The sequence below is a fragment of the Solanum dulcamara genome, chromosome 11 (genome assembly GCF_947179165.1).
Source record: "Solanum dulcamara chromosome 11, daSolDulc1.2, whole genome shotgun sequence".
NCBI classification, from domain to species: domain Eukaryota; kingdom Viridiplantae; phylum Streptophyta; class Magnoliopsida; order Solanales; family Solanaceae; genus Solanum; species Solanum dulcamara.
In genome coordinates this window covers 55,148,690-55,172,983 of record NC_077247.1, presented here as the reverse complement: position 1 = coordinate 55,172,983, position 24,294 = coordinate 55,148,690, and the positions used below count along the sequence as shown (strand labels likewise).

Below are 24,294 nucleotides of genomic sequence, written 5' to 3'. Positions count from 1 at the left end.
TGAGAGAGGGAGGAGAGAGGCAATTGTGATTGAGAGAAGGATGAGAGAGGCAAACGAGATTTGGCATTCATCTTTTAAATCTTTCGCCAAAGAAATTAAAGAAGATACAAGTTGATTTCTTTGACACATTCATCTTTTATGTATGGACTATGAATCTAACTTAACTCCAAAAGTTGACTTATGAGTAACGATTGACCAAAATCATATAAAAAGACTAATGATTTTTGAATTCACTACAGATATAGGACTCCAACAATTTACGCATATTAATTTAATTATGACTTAAAACAAAAAAAACCGAGTATAATATATATATCAAATCAATCTTTAAACCCTATCTTATTAAACATATCATTTGAGATTTTAAAATTACTAAATATAAAAATATTTTTTTTCCTTGAAAAAGGCTAAAAATAGAAAGTAGATACATTAATGAAAATGGAAGCAGACAAGGAGTAAAGTAGGTTGTACAATAAAAGAGTGACAAATTTATTTATAATGAAGTAGTGTGTACATAAAAGGAAAAACAAATCTATCAAAGTACTACGTAAATCGAGGGAGTAGTAAAGTGGGTCATGTTCCCACTAAATCAAAGGCAAACCACGGCACCATAATTACGTCGGCCTTCAGCCATATCACCTTATTGTTGCATCTGTTTAATTATTTCGAATCAGTTTTTGCATAGCTCAATTAATTATACGAGATATCTGTTATTTTTCATTAATAATTCTGTCTCTGTCTGTTAAAATTAGGACAAATAGGAAGAACACCTAATATTTTTTATATCTATTCCATAACATATAATATTATTGTTGATTGTTTTACTACTTATAAATTTTAAAAATATACATTTTTCTTCTGTAACTTTGAGCGCAGTTAAATAAATTGGGAAGGAGTAATATTTAAAGGTAAAAACTTTTGTTTCATCGTACTCTTGCTCTACTTATTTACCCCACCACATGCATTTGCCAGCTATTTCATATGTCAATGCCAACTCAGATTTCACTGTAACATTACTCACTTTTCTCTTTTTCCTTTTTATACGTTTCAAAGTAATTTCCCTAAATTGTTTATTTTCCTTATTCCTTGGTCTCATTTATGTGATATAATAAAATAAAATTTACTTTGACATGGAATCTGAATAATTAACTTAAACAAAAAAAAGTACTAATTAAATTATATCTTATAGCTAACTTCACCTATAAATAAAAGATTATTTTAATATACCAATAAATTACTTTCTAATATTTTGTATTGTTTCAATATAAAACCAAACTCATATAAACGGAAACAAATGAAATTTTATCTCCCTTCTTGACCAGTCTATTGCCCCAAAATGTTAAACATTTTGACTCAAGTTTAGCTTCCAATTTTTTTTCTTTATAATTGACAAATGACTAATATATTCTATTACTTCCCTGCCCTCAGTTCAAAGGAAATCTCAATAGTTTAATTGGGGAGTTATTTGAGTTTTATTTTTATTTATAAAGGTTCGATTATATCTTATGATAAATTTGTCATTTCTCCTTTCTTTACTTATGTTTTTTTAAATGTATAAAATAAAAAATACTTTACTCAATTTAATTTATTTTTATCTGTTTGTCTCGATACAAAAGTTAGTGTGAAAAGTTATTAAATAGAATTTACAGATTAAAAACGAAAATAAAAAATATTACAACTTTTTCAATTTTTAAATAAATTTAGTACAAAAAGTTGGAGGGGAGCACCTTTCCTTTGAAATCTTTTATTTTGATGAGGCGTTTGAACGTTATTATCAAAAGAAATCTAAAGATTTTCCAGAAAGCGAAAAAAAGCAAAAAAGGTTCCTTCTAAAACCACCAAAATAAATCCCCACAATTCCTCATCTTTCGCACTTTGGTTTCCAACATACCAGATCCCGCCACTGTTTACGCCTAAAATGGACCCACCATCACCGGCTCCGCCGTCTACCGCCACGGAATCCCTCCTGGACTTACCACCTCTTCCCACCCAGACCACCAAGGTCCGCCTTTTATGCAGCTATGGTGGACATATAGTTCAACGTCCTCACGATAAAACTCTTTGTTATGCCGGCGGTGACAACCGTGTCGTCGCCGTCGACCGTCGCACCACCATCTCTTCCCTCTCCGCCCTTTCTGCTCATCTTTCCCGTATCCTTTACGGCAACCGTCCCTTTTATCTCAAATACCAGCTCCCTAACGAGGAACTTGACTCCCTCATCTCCGTTACCACCGATGAGGACTTACAGAACATGCTTGAAGAACACGATAGGAGCATTACATCTTCCCGTATCAGATTATTTCTCTTTCCCGTCAAACCCGAATCTTTGGGTTCGGCCCTACTTGATTCTAAAGCTGATTCTTGGTTTTCCGATGCTTTGAATAATACCCGGATCGCCAGAAGGGGTCAATCAACTGATTCGGGGTTCGGTCATGAGCTTATCGGTTTTGAAAATATGGGTGGGTCCAACTCGGTTGTTTCTTCAGAGGGACAGGGTGAGAATTTGAGTGCAATAGGAGGGGTTGCTGGAGATGCCAAGCAAGCATTGGATTTTGGTGGTGCTTCAGTGCCTGAGTCTATGGTTTTGGAGACTAGCTCTTCATTTGGGTCGACCAGTTCTTCCATTTCTATGTCTAATATACCTGCTATTGGAGTTCAACCCGAGGATGGTGGTGCCAATTTGCAGGACAAAAGAGTTAGAGTGCCCTCATCATCAGCTTCAATAGAGAGGTAATATTTTCTTTTTTTCTATTTGATGTTACACTTTGTTTTCAAGTTATGCTATTGGAGTCATTGACAGTATGTAGGTTAACAAAAGTTCAGATTTTTGGTTGATCTACTGGGCTGATGGGTTGAGCTCTGCACCAATACCTGTGTTGTATAAGTAACTACTATTGACAATAGAAGATAAAAGGTGGTAAGGTGCTGAGGAACATATTGATTTATATTTTTGACTTACAGGGTTCGTTGATTTTCACTCAAATAAACCTAGTTAAGAGCTACAAATTAATATAATGAATCCACAGTAAGGTTTCATTTGGGATTAACTGACTGCCCTCCCCAAAAAAGAATAGAAATCCAGTAATTTTCTATAGTGTAGTACCTCCAGGTGGAGTGCTTTGGCCTGCATTCTAGCCTGTTATGCTATTTGTATGGTTACTGGGGTTGTGTGAACCAACAGTCTGTTCTCTGGATTGCTTTAGTTCAATCTGTTCACTTGATAAATCGCTCTTTTACTCTTTATTATCCCTGGAAAGAGACTTCTAAGGTTTCTTGAGCTTATGAATCTATTTGCTCAAGTTAGTGGTGGGCTTTTTATTGATTGCTCATTGAGAATACACTAATGGGAAAAGGAAAAGGAGAGAAGGTAATAGTTTTGAATGCAGAAGTTAGATCACTTGGGACTTAACATTAGAAAATAAGATACATGCATTTATTTGGATCTGTTCCTTTCCTTAGGTTGTAATTATAGCCTCTAAATTCTGTTCTTATGGGCCTCTATCTTGGTTGATTTCCACAGTGATAGTATTGTTGGAAGTACGGGTTTTCAATCTAAAGTTGGTATTCACCAAGAGCCACTTGTTCAATTTATGTCCAGTATGACGTCCCACAGTCTCTTTGAAGCAGAAGGCTCCATGGCCAATCCCTCTGTCATTCAGACGCCAAAAATGGTTCAGGTTTCTGGGTATCAACTACCTCAGACATTGGATGGGAAGCAGCCCCAACATGGAATGCAATATGTTAATGGAGGTGCCTGTTATGTACCTCACTATCCTAGTGGTCCATTGCCAGTATCATCCTGTTATCCATTTTATCAGGTTGCCATGCAGCAGCCGCAACAAACTCCTTATCCACTGAATCAACAATACCCAATATACTTAGTTCCTGTGCAGCAAATGCAATCTCACAGTACGTCAGTGCTGCCGAACATTAATCATGCAGCAGTGATGGCGTCCAATCGGCCACCCTTGCATCCACAAAGTGTCATGAACCCTCCATCAATAGCTTATAAGGAGGTCATGGCGGCTCAATCAGTGCCTGAGTCAGGTTCAAAAGTTTACACGACTGTCCCAACAGCATCCCTACCCATTAGTGCACCTTCTCAGACTCAGCAGCAATATACTGCCCTTCCTGAACCCCAGCTTGTTTCCCAACCAGTCTCAACTGCATCAGTTCCTGCTGCAAACGATGCAAATGAGTTTGACGATGATCTTGCATACAACCAGATATATAAATCTCAGCCTCCTCCACCTTCTTTCATTTCCCAATGCCAAACCATTACAAAGGGGGCAGCAGTATTACTGTCAGAGTCTTCCATGCAGATGCACAGTAACAATGTAATGAACCAGGCATCATCACATCCTCAGTGAGGCTGTGAAAAGATCAAAAGTTTTGATAGTTGGTTCATATTTTGTTACAGTTCACAAATTTTAAGATTTATTCTTTCATGTTGTTTGAGGCACATAAACCATAAGTTTTTCTTGTGTAGTTTGTTTGTCTCTTTATTTAATATTTGTTAGGATAATCCCCTTACTCTGAATACATCGACATCCAAAAAGAGAAAAAATTGAAGAAAGTTAAACAGTGGTGAAGACTGAAAGGAGTTGTTTTTGTTTGTATGCATCAGAATATATGTGATGAATAACAGTGTGTTTGTTTTGCCACAAATATTTCTTTGTTAATGGTTAGTAACTTTTGTGCCTCTGCTATTGCTTGTTAAGTGAATAGTCATCTGATACCGGAGTTACCTTATTAATGTCTCTAGGAAGGCTGAGGCTGCGTAAGTGTCGTTTCATTTGGCCCTGTGACACATCCTAAACATGACACTCGTATTCAAGGATGTAGTTGCACTCGTATCCCTCCTATTGAAGTACCTGTGCCTGTGCAGTGTATCACGAAAACAAGATGGTGTGTATATATGAAGACATACATTGAAAGGTGTACAAGGCAAGAAGGTTGTTTACTTGCAATATTGATCTTCTTTTGTGCAGAAGTTTCATTAGTTGAATGGGGATTTATCAAGATCACCAAATTTTGTATCTGTTGGACCTTTCCAACTGATGGGGACAAAGTAAAGCAAGTAAAATTGGGTGGTGATGTTCTGATGTGAAGTCTGCGAACAGTTGGTTTCTTGTGTGAATTTTCTCGAGGGCATCTTTCTTGTTATTTCTCTAACTATACAGAATCAAGATGAACAAGCCATCCATCAGAGAAAACATGCAGAGACTAACAACACTAGGATTTAGTGGGATTATATCTCTTAAATCAGAAAACTTTGGCAAGTATTGCAGCTGCAATAATATAGCTTACAGATTCTCATCGTTGCTCTTGCTATTAAATAACTTAGCTATGTTTGGTATTACCTTTCTTCTTCTCCTAACTGCGAAGGAAGCCGCTCTAGGTGTTCGAGATGCAGGAGATGCTGACTTTCTGAACTTAGCTTGTCTTGCTGGTGTCATTTTTCCACTTATTGAGGTGGATTTTTTACGTAAACCATCCTGAGATTGTTTTTCATTTATCTCCTCCCATTTTTGCAACTGCATATCGACCAACATCCTTACAGAAGGTGAATGCTCCATTTTCAGGCCTTTTCGCTCTTCTTCCATCTTAAGCTCTTGGATTTCCTTTGTGATGACATCTGTCTTCATTGAGATCTCCTTTTCACTTGCTTGCAAAGCTTTTATCCAAGCCTGAGCTGCTTCAACTTTCTTATCAGCAATTTCAACTGCCTGTCCTGCACGTTCTTTTAAGTACTCATACTCAAATCTTGAAATAGTTATTGTGGAGGTGGAAGGGGATGCTCTACTTTTCATAGTTACATCACTAAGTCTTTTTAGGTTGTTTAGGGCATTAGCTTCTGATAATTTGATGGTTTCAAGCTCTTGTATTGCAGCTTGCCATCTTTCCTCAGCCAAGACTGTTTCAGATTGTGTTTTCTGAATCTCTTCCTTGACTTTTGCAGCCTCCTCAATGGCAGTGACCCTTTCTTTCTCAGCTTCTTCAGCTTCATGTGTCAATTGTTCAAGACTGAGCAAAAAACTTGAAGCAATTGAGGTTGCTTTTCCTTCATTGTCTGATGCAGCTTCCAGTTTGGTTTTTGCCCTCAGAAGCTTCGCATTGAGGTTCTGAATTGTCGAGTCTGCCTTGTTTCCCTTTTTCTTTAATCGATCTGATTCCTCAGAGATGCGGCTGAGCTCATTCCTCACAACGTCCATTGAAGCCATGAACTGAAAGCTGTTTCTTTTAATGGAAGCCAATTCATTCTTTGCTGTCTCCAAGTCTTCTTTCAATGACTGCAACAAAGACAAGTCTTTTTCCAGGAAATCAGATCCGAACCTTAAGCTCTCGTTTTTTTGAGTCCATCTGTCCATTTCCTTGACTTGCTTCAATTCACATTGCAAAACTTGGACATCTGAAGTTGTCGAGGCCAGTTTTTCTTGTAGCCCCTCTGATAGCTGAATTTCTTGGACCATGCCATCTATTTTCTTCCTGTTCTCCTCCATTGCTGCAGAATGTTTCTCACCGTCTTCCCTTCTTTGAGCTTCAATTGCTTTGAATTCTTTAATAGCCTCTATTCGAGCCAGCTCAACTAGCACGAGCTCTTCATTAAGTTCCTCAACCTCCTTCCTTAATGCATCTACTTTGCATGAAAAAGACTGCATTTTCAAATTAGAGATTTCTATTTCTTGCTCTGCTCTTCTTTTTTCTTCTATGATAGAAGCCATATCTTGTTTAAGCTTAATCGGCTCTTCTTTTGCATATCCCAACTCTGTTATTACTTTGGAGTGCTGATTATTCTGAGGATTGCGAAGTGCCATCCCCCAATTTCCTTCTCTTTTTGCCGTCTTTAGTTTCTCCAAGTCTTGATACCGGACACTTAATCTCGAATTCAACTCTTCTATCCTTGAACTTAGCTCCTTCACCATGTTTTTCGCGTCCAAAAGCTCAGTTTCTGCTTGGGCTTTTTCTATCTCTGCAACTTTTCTGCTCTCACCGAGTCGCCCCATGTCCCTTCTTGCTATGTGAAGTTGGCTGGTTCTTGGATATGGCTTCTGATAAGAGTATGCAAGACTAAGGTTAATTCACCATGAAGGCTCAAATGATGCAAATTTACTCTTACAATAAAATAGCTGAATGGTGAATGAAAAAAATAGTAGTATACCTCTAAAAATTGAGGATTGGTTCATTGCAGAATAGACTTTCCTTTGTACAAATCAATGGCTGCCTTTACTGACCCTAAGCTCTCTTTCATGAAATTCTCCTCCTATTTTCAACTGCTCTATAAATTGGCATCAATTGAGAAGTTCCACCTTCTTAGATGAGCTCCATAAAGAAGTCATCAAATAAAAGAAAAATTGAGGAGGGATAAAGCTGTTGATGATTGGCTGCTATTACAAGCAAAAATCTTGTCTTCTCCTGAAGGGCAACCCAACTACCAATCTAGTGGCACAAAATGATTTACTTGACTTTCATCCGTCTCAAAAATAGATAGTTTATTTTACTTATTCATTTAAGCAAAACAAGTAGTAGTCATACTATCCTTACTATTTATTAACTACATAAAATATTAATATTAGTCAAATTTAGAGTTTTAAAATATTATTAATAAAATACACATCTAATTAAAGTTGTTCTTTTTTGTTGATAACCCCTAGTTCATGCAATATGCATTTGAATGTCGGCGTTTTTTTTTTGGTAGTTTTTGGGGAAAAAAATTAAAAAATGAGAATTGTTTTTCCAAGTCGCGGTTTTGTCTTGTCACTTGATTATCCTTGCCTTTCTGCACGTAAAACCCCCACAGAAACGTAGTCGGCTGTTCTACATCCACACATAGCATGAGAAACTAAAACAAATGGATGATTAACTCATGTTTGGTGTGAGACATAAAAATAAAAAGGCTTAGAATAAAAAAGGCAGAATAGATCATAATCCTTTTAAATTTGTTGACTTTTATTTGGTGTACATTTAAATTTTATGTTGGCTTAACTATCCCCTTCAACTTGGTAATTTGATAGTCGCGGCCCCCTGAATGCTGGCAACTCATGGATGTGTAATACACGTGCCGCCGCATGAATTTTTTGTTCATGTGGCTTTTTTTAGAATAAAATATGTATTTTTACCTTTTTAAGTTCATTAATTATTTAATCATCTTTTCAAGGCCAATTTTGTATTTAAAAAATTGAAACAATGATATTTTGACTATATGTTTTTTTTTGGCTAAAGATAATGATATTTTAATCAAGACCAGAAAAAAAAAAAACACAGTTAGAAAGACTAATTGTTGTATCTAAAGAAGAACTAAATAAAATTTCAATAAAATATTTTATTTATTTGGCCCCAAAAAGGAACAATGTACAATTGAAATATATAAACTTTGCATGAAGAAAATACACAAAATTTTTATGTAAAAAATATCGGTTTGAATTTCTTTATTTTGGCTAAACTTTCTCTTAATATGGATAAAATAAATAAAGTTTCAACTAAATTTTGTACTGCTCATTTAAGTGTCTAGTCAAACATTATTGACTAACAAATTACCAAGTTGAGAGGGGTAACTAAGCCAATACAAAGTTTAGGTATACATCAAATAAAAATAGACAAGTTTAGAGGGGTTCTGGTCTATTCTGCCATAAAAAAAATAGTCCTCAAATAAAATGTTATTGTCTTGTTTGGTTGTCAAGTTTGGGATAACTTATCACACCATTTATACCATAGTGATGAGTTAAGTTATCACATATACATGGTGGAATAACTTATCCCAGAATAGCTAATCGCAGAATAATTAATCTTGAGATAACTTATTTCCAACCAAACGATCCCTTAATGACACCTTATACTTCAAAATTCTCTTTATAGCAATTGTTGATCTATCAAAACTATTTCAAAAGTCCTTTTCAGTTTTTTGTAAAATTAAACAGCTTCTTAAGTGTTGTTTGATTGAAAGAATTTACCCAAAAAATTGGGGGAATCAAACGTTTCTATCAACAATTTTAACAGATTTAAGAAATAAGGGACCAATGTTTCAGGAGAGAACAAGTGTTGTGCCAGGGGCGGACCTACATGCGGCCTCCCCTTCGTCAAAAAATTACACCGTAAGAATCAATTTGTTGTTTTTGGAGTATATATTTAATAATGAACCCTTTAAACACAAGTCAAAGACTTGGTCCAGCAGTAAAGGGATTCACGAGATTGCAAATTTTAGAGCTGACTCTGCGGGTTCGAGCCCGGGTAACAACATTATTTTTCGTATTTTAGTTTCAGCCAATTTTCATTTTTATTTGATTAATAAATGAAACGTCCAACCCCAATATTGTAATATTAAACTGTATTATATGTGTTTAATTATTTTACATAAATATTTTAGAGCACAACATAAAATGAATTACACTTTACAATAATTTTTTTTCTATTTTTATAAAACTAAGTAAAAGTTATAACTTTTTTTGAGTTTTCATATTTAAAATTAAAAAAAAAATTCTCTCATACTCATTTTAAGTCAAACATTTAATTTTTATTTGATTAAGGAATAGTATGATTATAAGTAAGATTAAATAAATAGGATTGGATTTTGGAAGTATTCTCTTATCCTTCTACTACAGATTAGTGACCACAACTTAAGAAAAAATATGCCTTTAACGTACAAATCAAGAATTAAGAAAATCCTCATTATTAAGCTTTCATTTAATTATTAATCTTATTTTAATATATTTTTTTGGATAGTATAATCTTTTGTGTTCCTTATTTAGTTTCAAAAATTGAATAATGTCTATATACAACAATGACGCGACTGAACCCATAATTAAAATTTTAAAAATACATTTTTTCATATTGATTTAAATATTATGTCAAACGTATACTTTTTCTATTTTATTGTTAGTGTTGAACTAAAGTTGAATTTTATCTAGTTGGTTATATTTGATTAGCCCGTTCATATATGACCCGATCCAACCCGCTTATTTGTAGATACTATTAGCGTGCTTACTTATTTTTTTAAACCCCTTTGGTGAAAATTCTAATTTCGCCACTGATTGTTGCTACTCCCCCAATATGTTAAGGTGCATGAATGGCCACGTCGTTAGATTCTAAACCATATGGAGTTATGGAATATGGAGATACTTGATCCATTTTCTATGATGATCAATTTAATAGTATTATAATATAATGGTATTCATAATTAAAAAATTATAAATTTAGCAAAATTTTGACATTTTTTTAATGACCGTGCATGGTGTCTGAACCGGCTTTAATTACATCACATGAATATCTATAACCTCCCATTCAATCACTTCATCGATCACTAAACCAAATTCTTAGTGCTAAAGCTATTTGTACTTGACTCATGCAAAGCCATAATAGACCTTCTAAATTTGTCCCACGATATGCAACATGACATTTATCATAATACACTTAAATTATGAGATCTAAAATATGTCATTATATTTTATGACTAAATAAGACCATGTTATTAAATATAAAATTAATAGTTTAATTAAATATTTTCAAATAGAAAAAAAAATCATTTTTTCCCTTTAGAAAATAATGCCTTTACATTATATGAAATAGAAATAGAAATATACTTGGTTAATAATTTTGTCTAAAAATATCCTTATCATCAATTACACAGTCTGAAAATACCTTTATTATTATTATTATTATTATTTTATGGATCAAAAATACTCTTTCCTAATAAATATGTGGGAAATTTTTCTATAAAACGTACTCCTAAAATAAACATATTCATGAAGCAACAAGGGAGCACATGGGCATCAAATAGATCTGAGCGATCAATCCACGGCTCTCAAGACAAATCACGTGACTGTTTGGATCGAACCGAAAGAATTGTGCGTGACACTAAAGCGCAGCCTCCTTCTCCTCTCAAGGCTCGTTGTACAACTTCTCGCACCGCAAGTTCAACTTGGCTCCATCAAATTCTCTCCACTCCAGCGATGTCATTGTATTGATCTCAAATTTGAAACGAAATGTTGATGTAGAGTTGAAGACAGGAGAGGAGATCAAATGGACGTGGAAAAATCGTCCCTATGCAATTGCGTGGTGAATTTTCTCTTGGAAGAGAACTACTTATTATCGGCATTCGAGCTGCTACACGAGCTTCTCGATGATGGCCGTGACGATCAGGCAATTCGTCTTAAACAGTTCTTCTCTGATCCTTCCCAATTCCCTCCCGATCAGATCTCTCGCTTCAATTCTATCAGAGGTTTGTCGCTTCTCATGCCCCTTCGTATTGATTTGCTACTTACCCTATCCATAAATAAATCCTTTGTGTTTATGCACATTTTTCTGCATTGCTGTGACAATCATTTCCATACTATTTCAGCTGAAATTGAGCGAATCAATCCGTGTAATTAAGATTAGGTTGTGAGATTGAGATGTATTGTGTGTTTTGACTTCTCATGCCGCAACAGACATCTTGTCGGACTAGCGGTTGAATTTCAGCGTCTCACTTGGTCATTGACTGAGGAATCTCATGGAATATAAAAGGAAAATGAGTATACAAAATAAATATTGTATGTTTAACTGTATAAGATTCATTCATCCTCGATGAAATATTGAATGATCCGAAAATTTTAAGCCAGAGTATTTTGTTGAATAAATTGGAGGAATAAGTGATTCTCTATGCGAATTTCGTTATTATGAATGGTGAAACATGTTTGCTTGTGCTAGTATCTTGGTGTTATTGGCTTGACTTAGACATTTAATTAATTAATTACTATCAACTATAAGGTGCGATGGAAAATATTTAAATAGAACAAGGGCTTTAGCAAGAAAAGGAGCTTAAATGTGGACATTCATTTTCTTTTGAAATCCGGAGGAAGCCATTAACATCATTTACTCAGTTAGGGTTTCCTAACATATCATAGTAAAATAGTTTAGCTCAGTAGTTTTTCCAATGTCAGTGATTGTTGTGGTCACTAGCTGAGCTCCTTTTTTCCTTTTCCATTAGCTGTATTTCTTCTTGGTTGCTTGTCATGGTTATTATTTCTTTTTTTTGTTATGACGGTGGTGTTTGGATCAACTATGACCTTGGCTAATCGACAAGCACATTGCTATAGCCCTTGTTATGTTTCTTCTCAATAGCTTGTTGTAGTGAAATGTCCTGCAAGTGCTATTGGTTCTTGTGCGTATGTTATCGGTAGCATATTTTCCTTTCAACTGAATCCAAGAGAACCTATTGCTTTCCATGTGAGAAATCTGTCCTTTTCTGTTGTGACCAAAGACTATTTGGATTTCGTGGAACAACAGGAGCAATTTATGATAATTTCATGGCAAAGTTGCTATTTTCTTCAATAAACTCTTGGTAATCAGGCCCCCCCCCCCCACAAAAAAAAAAGAAGAAGAAGAAGGAAAGAGAAAAACTTTGTCTGTTTGAAGATTCATATGTATTTTTCTGTCAAAGTGAAAGTTCGCATTTTTAGTACACTTGTTTTTTTGATGTCAATTGCTGCATTGGACAGTCAAGAATTCAAGTTATGGTAGTATGTAAATCAACAAAGCTACATCATGATTGTTAGATCTCCAAATTTAGCACTTCAAATGAAATCTCTTAGAAATTTGGAACATTAATATTTGGTTCAGTAAAGAAAACCTCAAATACATTTACATGTGAGTTAGCCATGCACAATCTTGAAGCTTGTTTAATTGAGCTTGTCTTCTGCTGAAGTTCTTGATTTTAAGAACAAATGATTAACCAAAAGAAAAAGAAAACCATATGCTGGTTTAAAAATAAGATGCCGTTGTGTATGAGAAGAGCGACCTGCAACTGGTGGCATATACTAACATTTTATGATGGTGGTGTCCCGGCCAGTTTGTGCGTACCTCGACTATTCCATCAGGTACTTGCTACCTCCCACCAACACAAGTATTGCTTAACTTTGCCACCAAGGGTTTGGCAAATTGGAAGAAATCACCTAGTTTTTCTAGTGGCCTATATCACTTAATTGAGTAGAGTTGTCCAATTTTTTTCTATTAAATTCTGTGATGAGGATTTTGATGATGCAGCCTTTTGGTGTGAGATTTTTAGACAAAGCTTTATCCATCAGTTTAGAATGTCAAATTCAATCACAGAGGCTTCAAGTAGATTTTTAAACCATTGATAGAGGTTTAGCCACCATTTTCCACTTCAGAGAAAAAGGAGTGGGACTGGGGTATCTCGATTTGGATTTAGCTGAACTTCACTGATTCTGTGTGGAATCTCAAGCATTTTGTTCTTCATTATTGACAGTGTTCAGTAGTCATAATTACAACCTCACTTATACTTTTTGGTTCTCATGGTCCTATGTATAATTTATCTTTCATGACTAATATCTATTCATTTATCAAAACAGTTGCAGATCCCCAAAGTCTGCTTGAAGAAAAAGAAGCCCTGGAAGAAAAGTTGGCACTCTGTGAATATGAGTTTCGTTTATCTCAAGAGGACATTGTGCAGCTTAAGACTGAGTTGCAAAAGAAAAGTCAGACTATTCCTTGTCCAATAAGTGGTATATCCCTGAAACTCTTCTGCATTTTAATTGCCTCTTCTGATATTATTTTGTTTCCTTAGCTCATTCATTCAGATAAAGTTCTTGCAACTGTAAACTAGTCTAGGCTGTAATATATTTTTTATTGAAGTTGTATCATGAGGCAGATGTAGAATTGATGTCAGGATAAATGATAGGCTCGTTATGTTTGAGCTTAAGGTAGTTTCTGGAAGGACTAGTGATTCTGCCATAGATATGGGTTGCATATGTCTGCGTTGAATATTTTCATTTCGTAGATGTGAATAGATCTGTATATTCATCATGCAGATTCAAAGATCGATGCTTCCGAAAACCATGGGAAGGATTTTCAACAGCAGAAGAGGGAAGGTTCTTTCTCTGATTTGGGTCCTTTGAAGGATAATGAGCGGAAGGATTTGAACTATGCTGTAAAGGAGTATTTACTATTAGCAGGATATCGCTTGACTGCAATGACATTATTGGAGGAGGTAATTGATATAAAGGCGACTTGCTGATTTCTTGATGTTCATCGTAAATTGAAGAAGAGTCACATTTTTATCTACATTGTGTCACAGAGCTATATGCTCAGTTTTCTATATCTTCTTCTTCCGTATTTCCACCTGTTTGGTCTATTAACTGTGATAACCGAAAAATTTGGAGCTTCAGTTATGTTAAACACAAATGCTGCAGCCGACATCTCCATGACAGAAATTTCAAGTACTTATATTGAGAAATGATTAGCCAAATTTCTGGTAGACCTTTAAGTAGTGTGGCCTCTTTTCTAATTTATGTTAAATGTGAAGATATAGTAAGAAGTGTGTCCTTTAAACACGGTTCGCTATATCCCCAGGGGCCTGCCCTAAAATTCAAAAGACCATTGGATTTATTTTGGAGCACACATGATATTCTGACGTGCATAGATAATTGGGTAGACTTTGAAAACTCCCCTCGCATATAGAAATTATCACATTTTCAATAAATTTTAGTTACTATATGAAAATGCTTCTATGGGACTGCTAGGTTTCTATAAAAAGGTATAAAAATAATTTAATATTTGTTACTCCGGTACTCCCTCGTTTCAATTTATGTGGCATAGTTTGACTAATATGGAGTTCAAGAAAGGACTGAAAACTTTTAAAACTTGTAATCTTAAATATGTCATAACATTTGTATGGTCGCAAGACTTTTGAAAACTTGTAGTCTGAAACATGTGATGACGTTTACATGCTATAAAAGTTCGTCATTAAGCATAAAATGAGAAGTTTAAATTAAGTTTTTTTTTCAAATTTAGAAAGTTATATAGCATTTTGGAGAGGAGTAAAAAGGAAATGTTGTCACAGAAACTAGAATGGAGGGAATATGTTCTAAGGGGACTACCACTAGGTGTAGAAGATGTTATATCCCACAATTGCAACGGAAAAAACTGAGACTATGAACAGATGCCAAGGTAATCAATGCTTCCCAAGAAGAGAGTAAAATAATTGATTCTATACTAGCAACCAATGCCTTTTGTTTAATTTTATTCAATCGAGCTGCAGTCACGTTTTGAACTTCACTTTGTAATCACCTTTGCTTCCGGTTGGGCAAGAGTCAGGATTAGATTGTTGAGCAGCTGGGATTGTGCAAGAATCAGGATTAGATTGTTGAGCAGTTGGGATTGTACAAGATATGAGAAAATGTAGAGGCAAAGGTTCATTCCATTATCAGATTAGGAAAATTTATTTCTCATGTACTATAGACCAAGAATTTCTCCTTTTCCATTCAACCGTCAATGTTTCAATGAACTATGATTTTCAGCTTGCCAATTATCTCAGAAAACGGAACAATCTTTACATATTATGGGTTGGAGGTAATTAAAAGCAATTTTCGGACAGAATCCCAGTAAGGCAGTTGTTTTGTCAGAGTTAAAATCTTGGAAACTACTCAGAAATATTTCATGGCTTCTTCTTAAATATCAGCCCTTGGAATCTCATACTGGAAGTAAAAACTTGGTTTATAAAAGTAGTATTTCAGGATAGGGCCCCACCTCCGACCATGAGGTTGGGGATTCGATTCACCCAGGGATCAAAATGGGAAAAAACACTGTTTGGCTCCTGGGTAGGGTGAGTTTAGGGGGAAGGGTGCTATTTACCATATCCCACCAAATGAAAAATGGTACCCTGGCACGGTTTGAATTGTGTAATGAGCTTTCTATTATTCTATGTTCATCTTTCAGATGCCTTTTCTGTACAACCCCTCATCTAATTTATGCACTTTCTAGACAGAGGGCCTTGACCATAACAGGACTAATGGGTGAGTCACATGCATCAGATCGTTGGCACTATGCTGAGATGTCGTTTTAGAAGTGTTGGTAACTTCTTTATTATGTATGACAGGTTACTGATCAAGACCTAGATGTTCAGCAGAACTCCTCTGCATGCATTCCAGATGCTTTGCGCCATTACTATTACCAGTACCTGTCTTCCACCTCAGAGGCTGCTGAGGTACTTTTTGAACAGTTGATACAACCATTTTTACGACATTGTATGCTTGCCACTAAAATCCATCTGGGTAGTAAAATCTATGTTAATATCATATGTGACACTTCACATCTCTTACAGTAAAGCTAGGGTAATTCCATATTTTAAGTGATTTACTCCATCCTTCCTTCTTCTAGCACTGAATTATAATTCTCTATTTGTCGCAATTTAATTTGGGAAGGAACAATATATCCACCCAGTTATTTTATAGTGCATTAGGTATGAATGCTTTCCTTTTCAAGTCCTGGTTTTGTCTTTGCTATCTCTTTGTTCTATGTTCCTCATGGTCAGTTCATACCTTACTTTCATCACATCTGATTTTGTTTACAATTCTGTTTTCTCCTGACTGCTAGAGACCTTCGGATACTGCTTGGTGTCAAATTTTATGTCTTCAGATCTAAGACTAGTCCAATATTGATCTCTTTTTCCTATTAATTTGTTTTTTATTTTTTTGAGTTTAGACAGCACATAGTTACCCCTCCAACTGTTTTAAATATATTTTCAGACTACACTGGGTAGGTAATCCCACTTAGCTCGCACGGATGTACTTGGGCTCCGACCCCTGTTGCAGCCTTTAATGATGACCAGCTTACTAGCAATAATTTTTCACTATCCAGGACCACTCACCCATCTTAATCCTCTCCGCTTCCTCCCAGACGGAAATTCAATCAAGAAATTCTGCCAATTCATTTCTGCCACTTAAACTGTAGCCTGCATCATCCATGATTCCTAAGCCCATCTCTGCAAGGAAGTAGCTCGTGGGACGATTAATGATTGGTTCTTAAATCTTCCTCCAGACAATTTCTGTCAATTCTACTCTCTTATTCAGCAATTTTTCTTTCACTAAAATCCTGTTACCATAATGTTCTATTGTTGACGATGTTAGGTTCTATTTTAGCCAGATTTTAAGCAAAACAACCTTAGCATATCTTATATTCATAGCCATGAGCTTTTCCTGATGAATTTTTGAGTCTTATCTGCTACTTCCCTCCAACCGACTTAGGTTTTAATTTTTGGTAATATTACAGCTCTTCATCTTTCTCCTTACATGATCTCAACTCTTTTGTATCTACAATAAGTTGAAGTTCTGTAAGACACTTGGTTTCAACTCTTAGATATCTACCAGGAGTTGGAGTTCTGAATCTTTGACAAGTATGTTGCACTTCCATACTGAGGTTCTAGCTAAGGAATAAATTCTCCTGTACATGCTTCTGCAGCTTCTTGAATATAGGATCCGCTGGTGCTTTATTCTTGTGTGCTATTTTTGAAAAGAATCATGGATTATTTATAGGAAAAAATTGCTATGCTTAGAGAAAATGAGTTGTTGGTGAAAGAAAATGACAAGCTGAAGCATGAAAAGCAGTCCTTGCTGAAGAGTAAAGATATGGCAGATGCCCAAGTCACAGTATTGGCAAAATCTTTAGAAGCATTGCAGAAGGAAATGAAAGACAAGGAGATTCTGGTAAATTCTTTTGTGTGTTCTATGTTTTTACAAGAGTTTTCATGTGTAGCATGCACATACCTGATACCTCATACTTGAATAATCGTACTTCAGGTTCAGAGTTTGAAGCAATCTCTAGATAGTCAAAGGCAAGAATTGAATGAATGCAGAGCAGAAATAACTTCGCTAAAAATGCATATAGAGGGTGCTCGTTCTGCGCGGAATTTTGTAGCAAGTGATTTTGAAGGTGTTGACTTACCATCAACAGACAGTTACAAGGAAGAGATAAAGGTTCTACAGAATGAAATCCAGAGGTTGAAACTGGCAACAGATTCTTTGAACAGCGAGTCTCCTGAAAATATCAATGAAGAAACTAGAAATACACGTCCTGAAAATGAAGTTGAAAAATCAAGTGATCATAATGTCTTTGATGATTCAGCTGGTGTTTCTTCTGGAGACTTAGGAACTGCAGATTCTCAGTTATTGATGACTCAAACGTCTGCTGACACAATTACTGAACCTGAGAAAGTAGTAGTAGTTTCACATGATAATGGCGTTGGTGATAAAGATGAGAATGTACTCAACCACAATGGTGAGCTACCTTCAGAAGCTAAAGGACTAATCTTGAAACCAGACAATTTATTGGTCGAATCAAATGCTCAAAAGATTGTAAGCTCTCTCTCTCAGATATATACATGGTAACCTTTTACTTGGTAACATTTTTTCTTGGCATTTATGCTTTAAATGTTTTGGATTTCGCAGGGGTTGGGGACTATTCAGATCCTTTCAGATGCATTACCAAAAATTGTACCTTATGTATTGATCAACCACCGAGAGGTATGTTTTGCCATTTTTTATCTAACACTTATCCTTCTGAATTTTGAAGTTCTAACCCCTTGTTTAGGAGGTGTTTGTTGAGAAAATCTTTTCAAGTTTTATATTTTTTTTCATGAAAAACACGTGCTCAATGAGTTTTCCAAGAAAAGGTTTAATTTCCAACGAAGATGTTCTTGAAGGTGTTTTTCCATTGAAAAAGTCTCTTCCCACTCACAATTTTTTCTACATATCTTAAAAAAAGCTACAATTATCCTAACATATCTTCAACTTCCACTCACTCTTTCTTTCCGAATTTTGTTTCAACAGCTCCTAAATAATCTTGTGCAACAATAAGGGATTTAAAAAAATTCTGGACTAACTGACTAAGTAGCCGTATTTCCATTTTATTGGTGTTGTATCTTGCAGGAGCTTCTTCCTCTTATAATGTGCGCAATTGAGCGCCACCCAGACAGCAGTACACGGGACTCCTTGACCCATACATTATTCAACTTAATCAAGCGTCCCGATGAAGAACAGAGACGGATTATAATGGATGTAAGACTGTCAAAACCTTTGTTTCATACTTGAATTTCTTCAAAAAGTAGAGCATTCCACCAAATTTTTGTATCATGTTTAGGCTTGTGTCACTCTTGCCAGAAATGTTGGAGAGATGAGAACGGAAACTGAACTACTTCCTCAGTGTTGGGAACAAGTGAGATTTATTTCTATCCATTCTGCTGGAATCTCATGATTTTACCATATACTCCATCTACTCTTGCTACTTCACACTGGGTGTTATTGTTGTGATGTGTAGATCAATCACATGTATGAGGAGCGCCGCTTGCTAGTTGCTCAATCTTGTGGAGAACTTGCTGAATTTGTGCGCCCTGAGATTCGAGATTCTCTTATCTTGTCTATTGTGCAACAGCTCATCGAGGATTCTGCTACAGTTGTTCGGGAGGCTTCTGCTCATAATTTGGCGTTGCTTCTTCCTCTCTTCCCAAGTATGGACAAATATTTCAAGGTCAGCCTCACTACATAAGCTTCGAGGCAATCATGGAGAAGAAATGTGACTTGAGAGAATTTCCCACAAAGTAAGCTCCGTAGTCTAGGAATGGAGCATTTTCCCTCCCCTGGTCTTAATGTGGTTGCCCAAACTGATTAGATGATAGCACATACATAAATGGATTTTCTCCAATTCCTATTTTTATTTGTTGTGTGTATAAAGGTTGAGGAGATGATGTTTCAATTGGTGTGTGATCCATCTGGAGTGGTAGTGGAAACAACAATCAAAGAACTTGTTCCAGCTTTAGTAAATTGGGGGAAGGAATTGGATCATTTGCTTCAAGTCCTATTATCTCATGCTTTGGGCTCTGCTCAGGTATGGATTCTGCATTTTCTTGGTTCTTCTCACTGAAGCAGTAACTTGTCTTAAATATGGAGCTGATACATTAACCCTACTTCCAGCGTTGTCAACCTCTTTCAGGGGTGGAAGGTTCTATCGAGTCACATCTTCGTGCTTTAGGAGAGAGAGAGCGGTGGAACATAGATGTTCTGCTGCGCTTACTGACGGAGTTGTTTCCATTTGTACGCAAGAAAGCTATTGATACCTGCCTATTCCCATTGGTTTCGGATGATGAAAGTCTAGTCTTTTCTGCTTCAGTTCTTGAACAGTATGCTGGGTACTATCCCCTTTTACCTGCGTTTCTAACCTACCTTTCTATTATTCTTCAAAGGTGCTCTCGCTATGTATAGTTAATACTTGCTAGATATTTGAATTGTCTATGCAGAGGAAAGATGGACTGGCCTTCTTTTGAGTGGTTGCATATCGACTGCTTTTCAGCATTGATTGAACTAGCCTCTCTATTACCTCAGAAGGAAGATAACCTAAGGAATCGAATCACACGGGTAGCTTGAATTGTTTCTCTTAAGTTTTGGTGCTTTGGGTTGGAAATGCCTCCTTGTTTCCGGTTTAGTCTTTAATTTTGCAATGCAGTTTTTATTGGCAGTTTCAGACCTGCTCGGGGAACCTTACCTGACACACATCATGCTACCTGTATTCTTGGTGGCAGTTGGTGATGATGGTGATTTATCATATTTCCCTGCAACGTGCCAATCAAGAATAAGGGGTAATGAGTTAACAACTTCTTGTTTTAAGCAAACCTTTTAAGTGATAGATCATGTTTAGACCACCAAATTGGTTTTGATTTGCTCCTCAACAGGTTTGAAACCGAAAACTGCAGTAGCTGAAAGAATTGCTGCCATCTGTGTCCTGCCTCTTCTGCTGGCAGGTGTTTTAGGATCTCCTAGGAAGCATGAACTTTTGACAGAGTACTTGAGAAATCTCTTGATTCAAACTTCAGGACAAGAGAGTCAGACAGTGAAGCGCGAGATTTTCTTTTCTGTTCGCTTTCTTTGGTATGTGCCATTTTAATAAGGGCATTACAGTCTGTGTCTGAACTCCTTAGATGATGGCTGACTATATTTTTCTGCAGCACTTTTGATGAACATCACAATATGATTTTTAACATCCTCTGGGAAATGGTTGTGAGTTCTGAAATAAACATGAAGGCGACAGCTGCCAATCTTTTCAAAGTCATTGTATGACCTTTGATTTTTTGTGAAATTGCTTAAATTTAAGCATTGTCTGTGACTTACTTTGATCATACTTGAAACTTCACCAGGTTCCATGTATTGATGCCAAGGTTGCCTCAACTCACGTTTTGCCTGCTCTGGTAACGCTTGGTTCTGACCAAAACTTGAATGTGAAATATGCCAGTATTGATGCTTTCGGAGCTGTGGCACAGCAGTATAAAAGTGATGCGGTATAGGGTTTTTGCTTAAATATCTGGTGTCATTCTTGTTCTGTGTTCATCTAGAGGCTTTAATGAGGCGTTTTGTTCTAACTTTCTTGTTAGATTGTTGATAAAATACGTGTTCAAATGGATGCTTTTCTTGAGGATGGATCACATGAAGCTACATTAGCTGTAGTTCGTGCATTGGTGATGGCAGTGCCACATACGACGGAGAGACTTAGAGATTATATCCTCAACCTCTTAGCTTTCATGCACTGCTTAAAGTAGCAATGCATTTTTGTAATGTGTGCCAAAACTAGCTTTGATTTCTCATTCTCATTAACTTTCTTTAACTTTAGCGTACATTTGTTGTCCAAGATATTCCTACTTACAGCAACACCTCCTCCTTCAAGTGACATGATGCGTCGCCGTGAGAGAGCCAACACATTTTGTGAATCAATTCGTGCTCTTGATGCTACTGGTTTGCTCCGTTTAGTTATTCCTCTATTTTTCTCGTTCATACATCTCTTTACTTTTTGAAGATATAAATGTTCTTCAAAATGATCACCCTCTAGGTTTAGCTGCTTCTGGAGAGATAAATCAGAGTATAATAAACAATGTATTGCAATGGACTGATACAGGTGGTTAATATCCTGATATTTGGTTGTGAAACTACCTCTAGCAATAATGGTTGATCAAAGTAGATCTCATGGAGTTTTGTCCCATCAAGAGAGAGTTAATTACCTAAAAAATGACCAACTTTTTACTTAGATACATGCCAAAGTTAACATAAATGGCTGATTTTGATTTTGTTGGGTTTAGTGTGTTTCCTTTTCTTGTTCATGTTAATTACAAGCGTGTGACGGACCTGTTCTGAGATAGTTAAGTGAGAGTCAGGAAACTCTCAAATTAGTGAAAGAGGCCATCGTTAACTTCAGGACCTAAGAAGGTTTGCGGAAACATGACTGCTAGGACTGTCTCTACTGAACTAAACTCTGCTTGCTCCCCCCTTTCCAGGGGGATTGCCAGCATCCTAGAAACCAAACACAAGGAAGAAAGGAAATACATAGCGGAAGAAGAGGAAACACTAAAGCATTCAGTATGTAGTGTCTAGGTTATGAAGGTGCAAGTGATCTATCTAATGTCAGTGGGGATACAGAAGTCAGAAGAAGGTCTAAGGACAAGTTCTATTGATCTCTCTTCCTCTGGTTGTGCAGTGCACTAATGTAATACAAAAATGTAACTACATGTGCTATTGAAGCATAAATGTCGCACACAGACCTTCTCCTGCTTTATGGCATTTTGTCTGGACTATTTCATTGAAATCTTCACTTTACTCAGTTTATGACTGTTCTATTGCAGATCTTTCTGCTTCAAGTGTCAGAGACTTCCTTCTACCTGCAATTCAAAATCTGTTAAAAGATGCTGATTCTCTTGATCCAGCACACAAAGAAGCACTGGAGATCGTAATGAGGGAAAGATCTGGTGGAACATTTGATACGATTAGTAAAGTAATGGGTGCTCATCTGGGAATTGCATCATCAGTAAGCAGCTTCTTCGGTGAAGGTGGTTTACTAGGGAAAAGAGAAGCTGGAGATGCAACATCAGCAGCACCACCACCAGTGGAAGTTGAACCTCTGAGGCCCGTCCTCACACAAGCAGCAGCAGCAGAAGACACAAGATTTAGGCGGATCATGAGAGGTGGTTTTACAGACATGCTCAGAGGAAAAGCAAAGGGCACCGAGGATACTCCCCCAAGTCACTGATAATGGCTCTTCCTTTTGCAGGAGAGGTAAAAAGGAAAGTTCGTTCTGTATGTTGTGCAGTAGACTACAATGTTTCCATTTGTTGATTCTGGGCCAAAGTTTTCCCTTCACAGGGATGAAATTTTGCAATTTATTTGATTCTTTATGTACAAGAAATGTACTGAATTTACCAACAAAACGAGGAGAAAGTGTATACAAATTTAGTGTACAAATGATATGGGAGATTCTCTGGTCTAGCAGTCTTTGACACCAATCTCTTTCAAATAAGTAATAACTCCGTCCCCTCGCTGCTCCAGGAATGCTTTACGTATATTACGAATCGATCAATTCGACCTGGAAGTCCAGTGAGATAATGCGTTGCAAAAAGATGTTACTCATTCAACAATCTACTAGTCCACTGTACATTTCATTTAATCTTGTGGTGTACCGTGGCCTTTGGACGGGAAATTCTTCTCACACCTAAACAAAAGTGTCAATATTTTTTGTTTAAGAGTCTTTGTTAGTGAATTCACTATAATGTTTTCCCTTTTCTTTCTATTGAGAAGATCAGGCGATTCTTTATCTACTGGTCTCGTTTCGATGTGAACAGAGTTAACTCATTTTATCCGATATTATAACAACATACCCATGTAATTCTAAAAGTGAGGTATGAGGCGAGTATCGTGTATGCTGCTAGTGACGTACCTAGAATTTTTGTGAAGGGGTTCAAAACATGAAAGTAAACGCACAAAGAAATTAAAGAGGTTTAACATCTACTATATATAAATTAAAAAATAATTTTAATTATGTATAAACAATGTAAAATTAATTGTGCATGTATCCAATTTTAATACTGAAATTTTGTATTAATTCCACTTGGAAATTACAATAATTTTGGGGAATGAGCAGATTAATTTTTGAGTCAATAAGGAGAGGAATTCTTACTAGGAGTGTTTATCTAAAATAAGAGCAGCGTGATCTAAATAGAATATACCTTAAACGGACAGATAATGATGTTAAACGGAAACAAATTTAACAGGCTACTTGTGGTAACACGAATATTAATAGTATATACACACAAAAAAAAGTAATCTGATTCAATACACACAATTGTCATGGAGCCACTTTAGCAATTGTTAGGCATAAAAGGGCATGTAATTTGCTGTTCTATAGAAATTTATTTCTCAAAGTATGATAATTCTATCAAAATCCATAATCATCTCCGAAACCTGTTCAATAGTGAAAATTAGAACCTGTCACTTACACATTCGAAAGATGCAACAAATTAATCACCTACAGAAAAAGGAGGCGGAGATAAGAGTTTGAAACAGACAGTGAACGACGAGATGGAAGAGAAGAAGGAGCAACTGGAATCAAATTACGAAAACCTCTTTATTGTTATCTCGCTCACTTTTGGGCCGGATTTAGCTATATTTAATGTTTTTTTATTTTGGGTTCATTTTAAATGTGTTTGGACATCTATTT

At 36.1% G+C, this 24,294-nt stretch overlaps 3 protein-coding genes across 3 annotated transcripts; 2 read left to right on the top strand and 1 right to left on the bottom strand.

Annotated features, from left to right (window-relative positions):
- Positions 1–1,730: 1,730 nt before the first annotated feature.
- On the top strand, positions 1,731–4,706 carry LOC129872200 (uncharacterized). Its single transcript, XM_055947093.1, has 2 exons — positions 1,731–2,730; positions 3,521–4,706. Exons 1-2 carry the CDS (start codon positions 1,919–1,921, stop codon positions 4,368–4,370), a joined length of 1,662 nt encoding a protein of 553 aa, XP_055803068.1. The 5' UTR covers positions 1,731–1,918; the 3' UTR covers positions 4,371–4,706.
- Positions 4,707–5,241: 535 nt separating this feature from the next.
- On the bottom strand, positions 5,242–7,292 carry LOC129872199 (protein PLASTID MOVEMENT IMPAIRED 2). The gene is made up of 2 exons (XM_055947092.1): positions 7,163–7,292; positions 5,242–7,052 (listed from the first exon to the last, which is right to left on the bottom strand). The coding sequence occupies exon 2, from the start codon at positions 7,005–7,007 to the stop codon at positions 5,307–5,309; it is 1,701 nt and encodes a 566-aa protein (XP_055803067.1). The 5' UTR covers positions 7,008–7,052; positions 7,163–7,292; the 3' UTR covers positions 5,242–5,306.
- A 3,449-nt stretch (positions 7,293–10,741) lies between these two features.
- On the top strand, positions 10,742–23,129 carry LOC129872157 (uncharacterized). The gene is made up of 19 exons (XM_055947035.1): positions 10,742–11,215; positions 13,344–13,496; positions 13,803–13,981; positions 15,869–15,976; positions 17,304–17,474; positions 17,568–18,122; positions 18,216–18,290; positions 18,696–18,824; positions 18,907–18,981; positions 19,084–19,293; positions 19,498–19,650; positions 19,737–19,951; positions 20,060–20,177; positions 20,266–20,398; positions 20,492–20,687; positions 20,765–20,870; positions 20,954–21,094; positions 21,188–21,545; positions 22,427–23,129. Exons 1-18 carry the CDS (start codon positions 11,017–11,019, stop codon positions 21,350–21,352), a joined length of 3,081 nt encoding a protein of 1,026 aa, XP_055803010.1. The 5' UTR covers positions 10,742–11,016; the 3' UTR covers positions 21,353–21,545; positions 22,427–23,129.
- Positions 23,130–24,294: the final 1,165 nt, after the last annotated feature.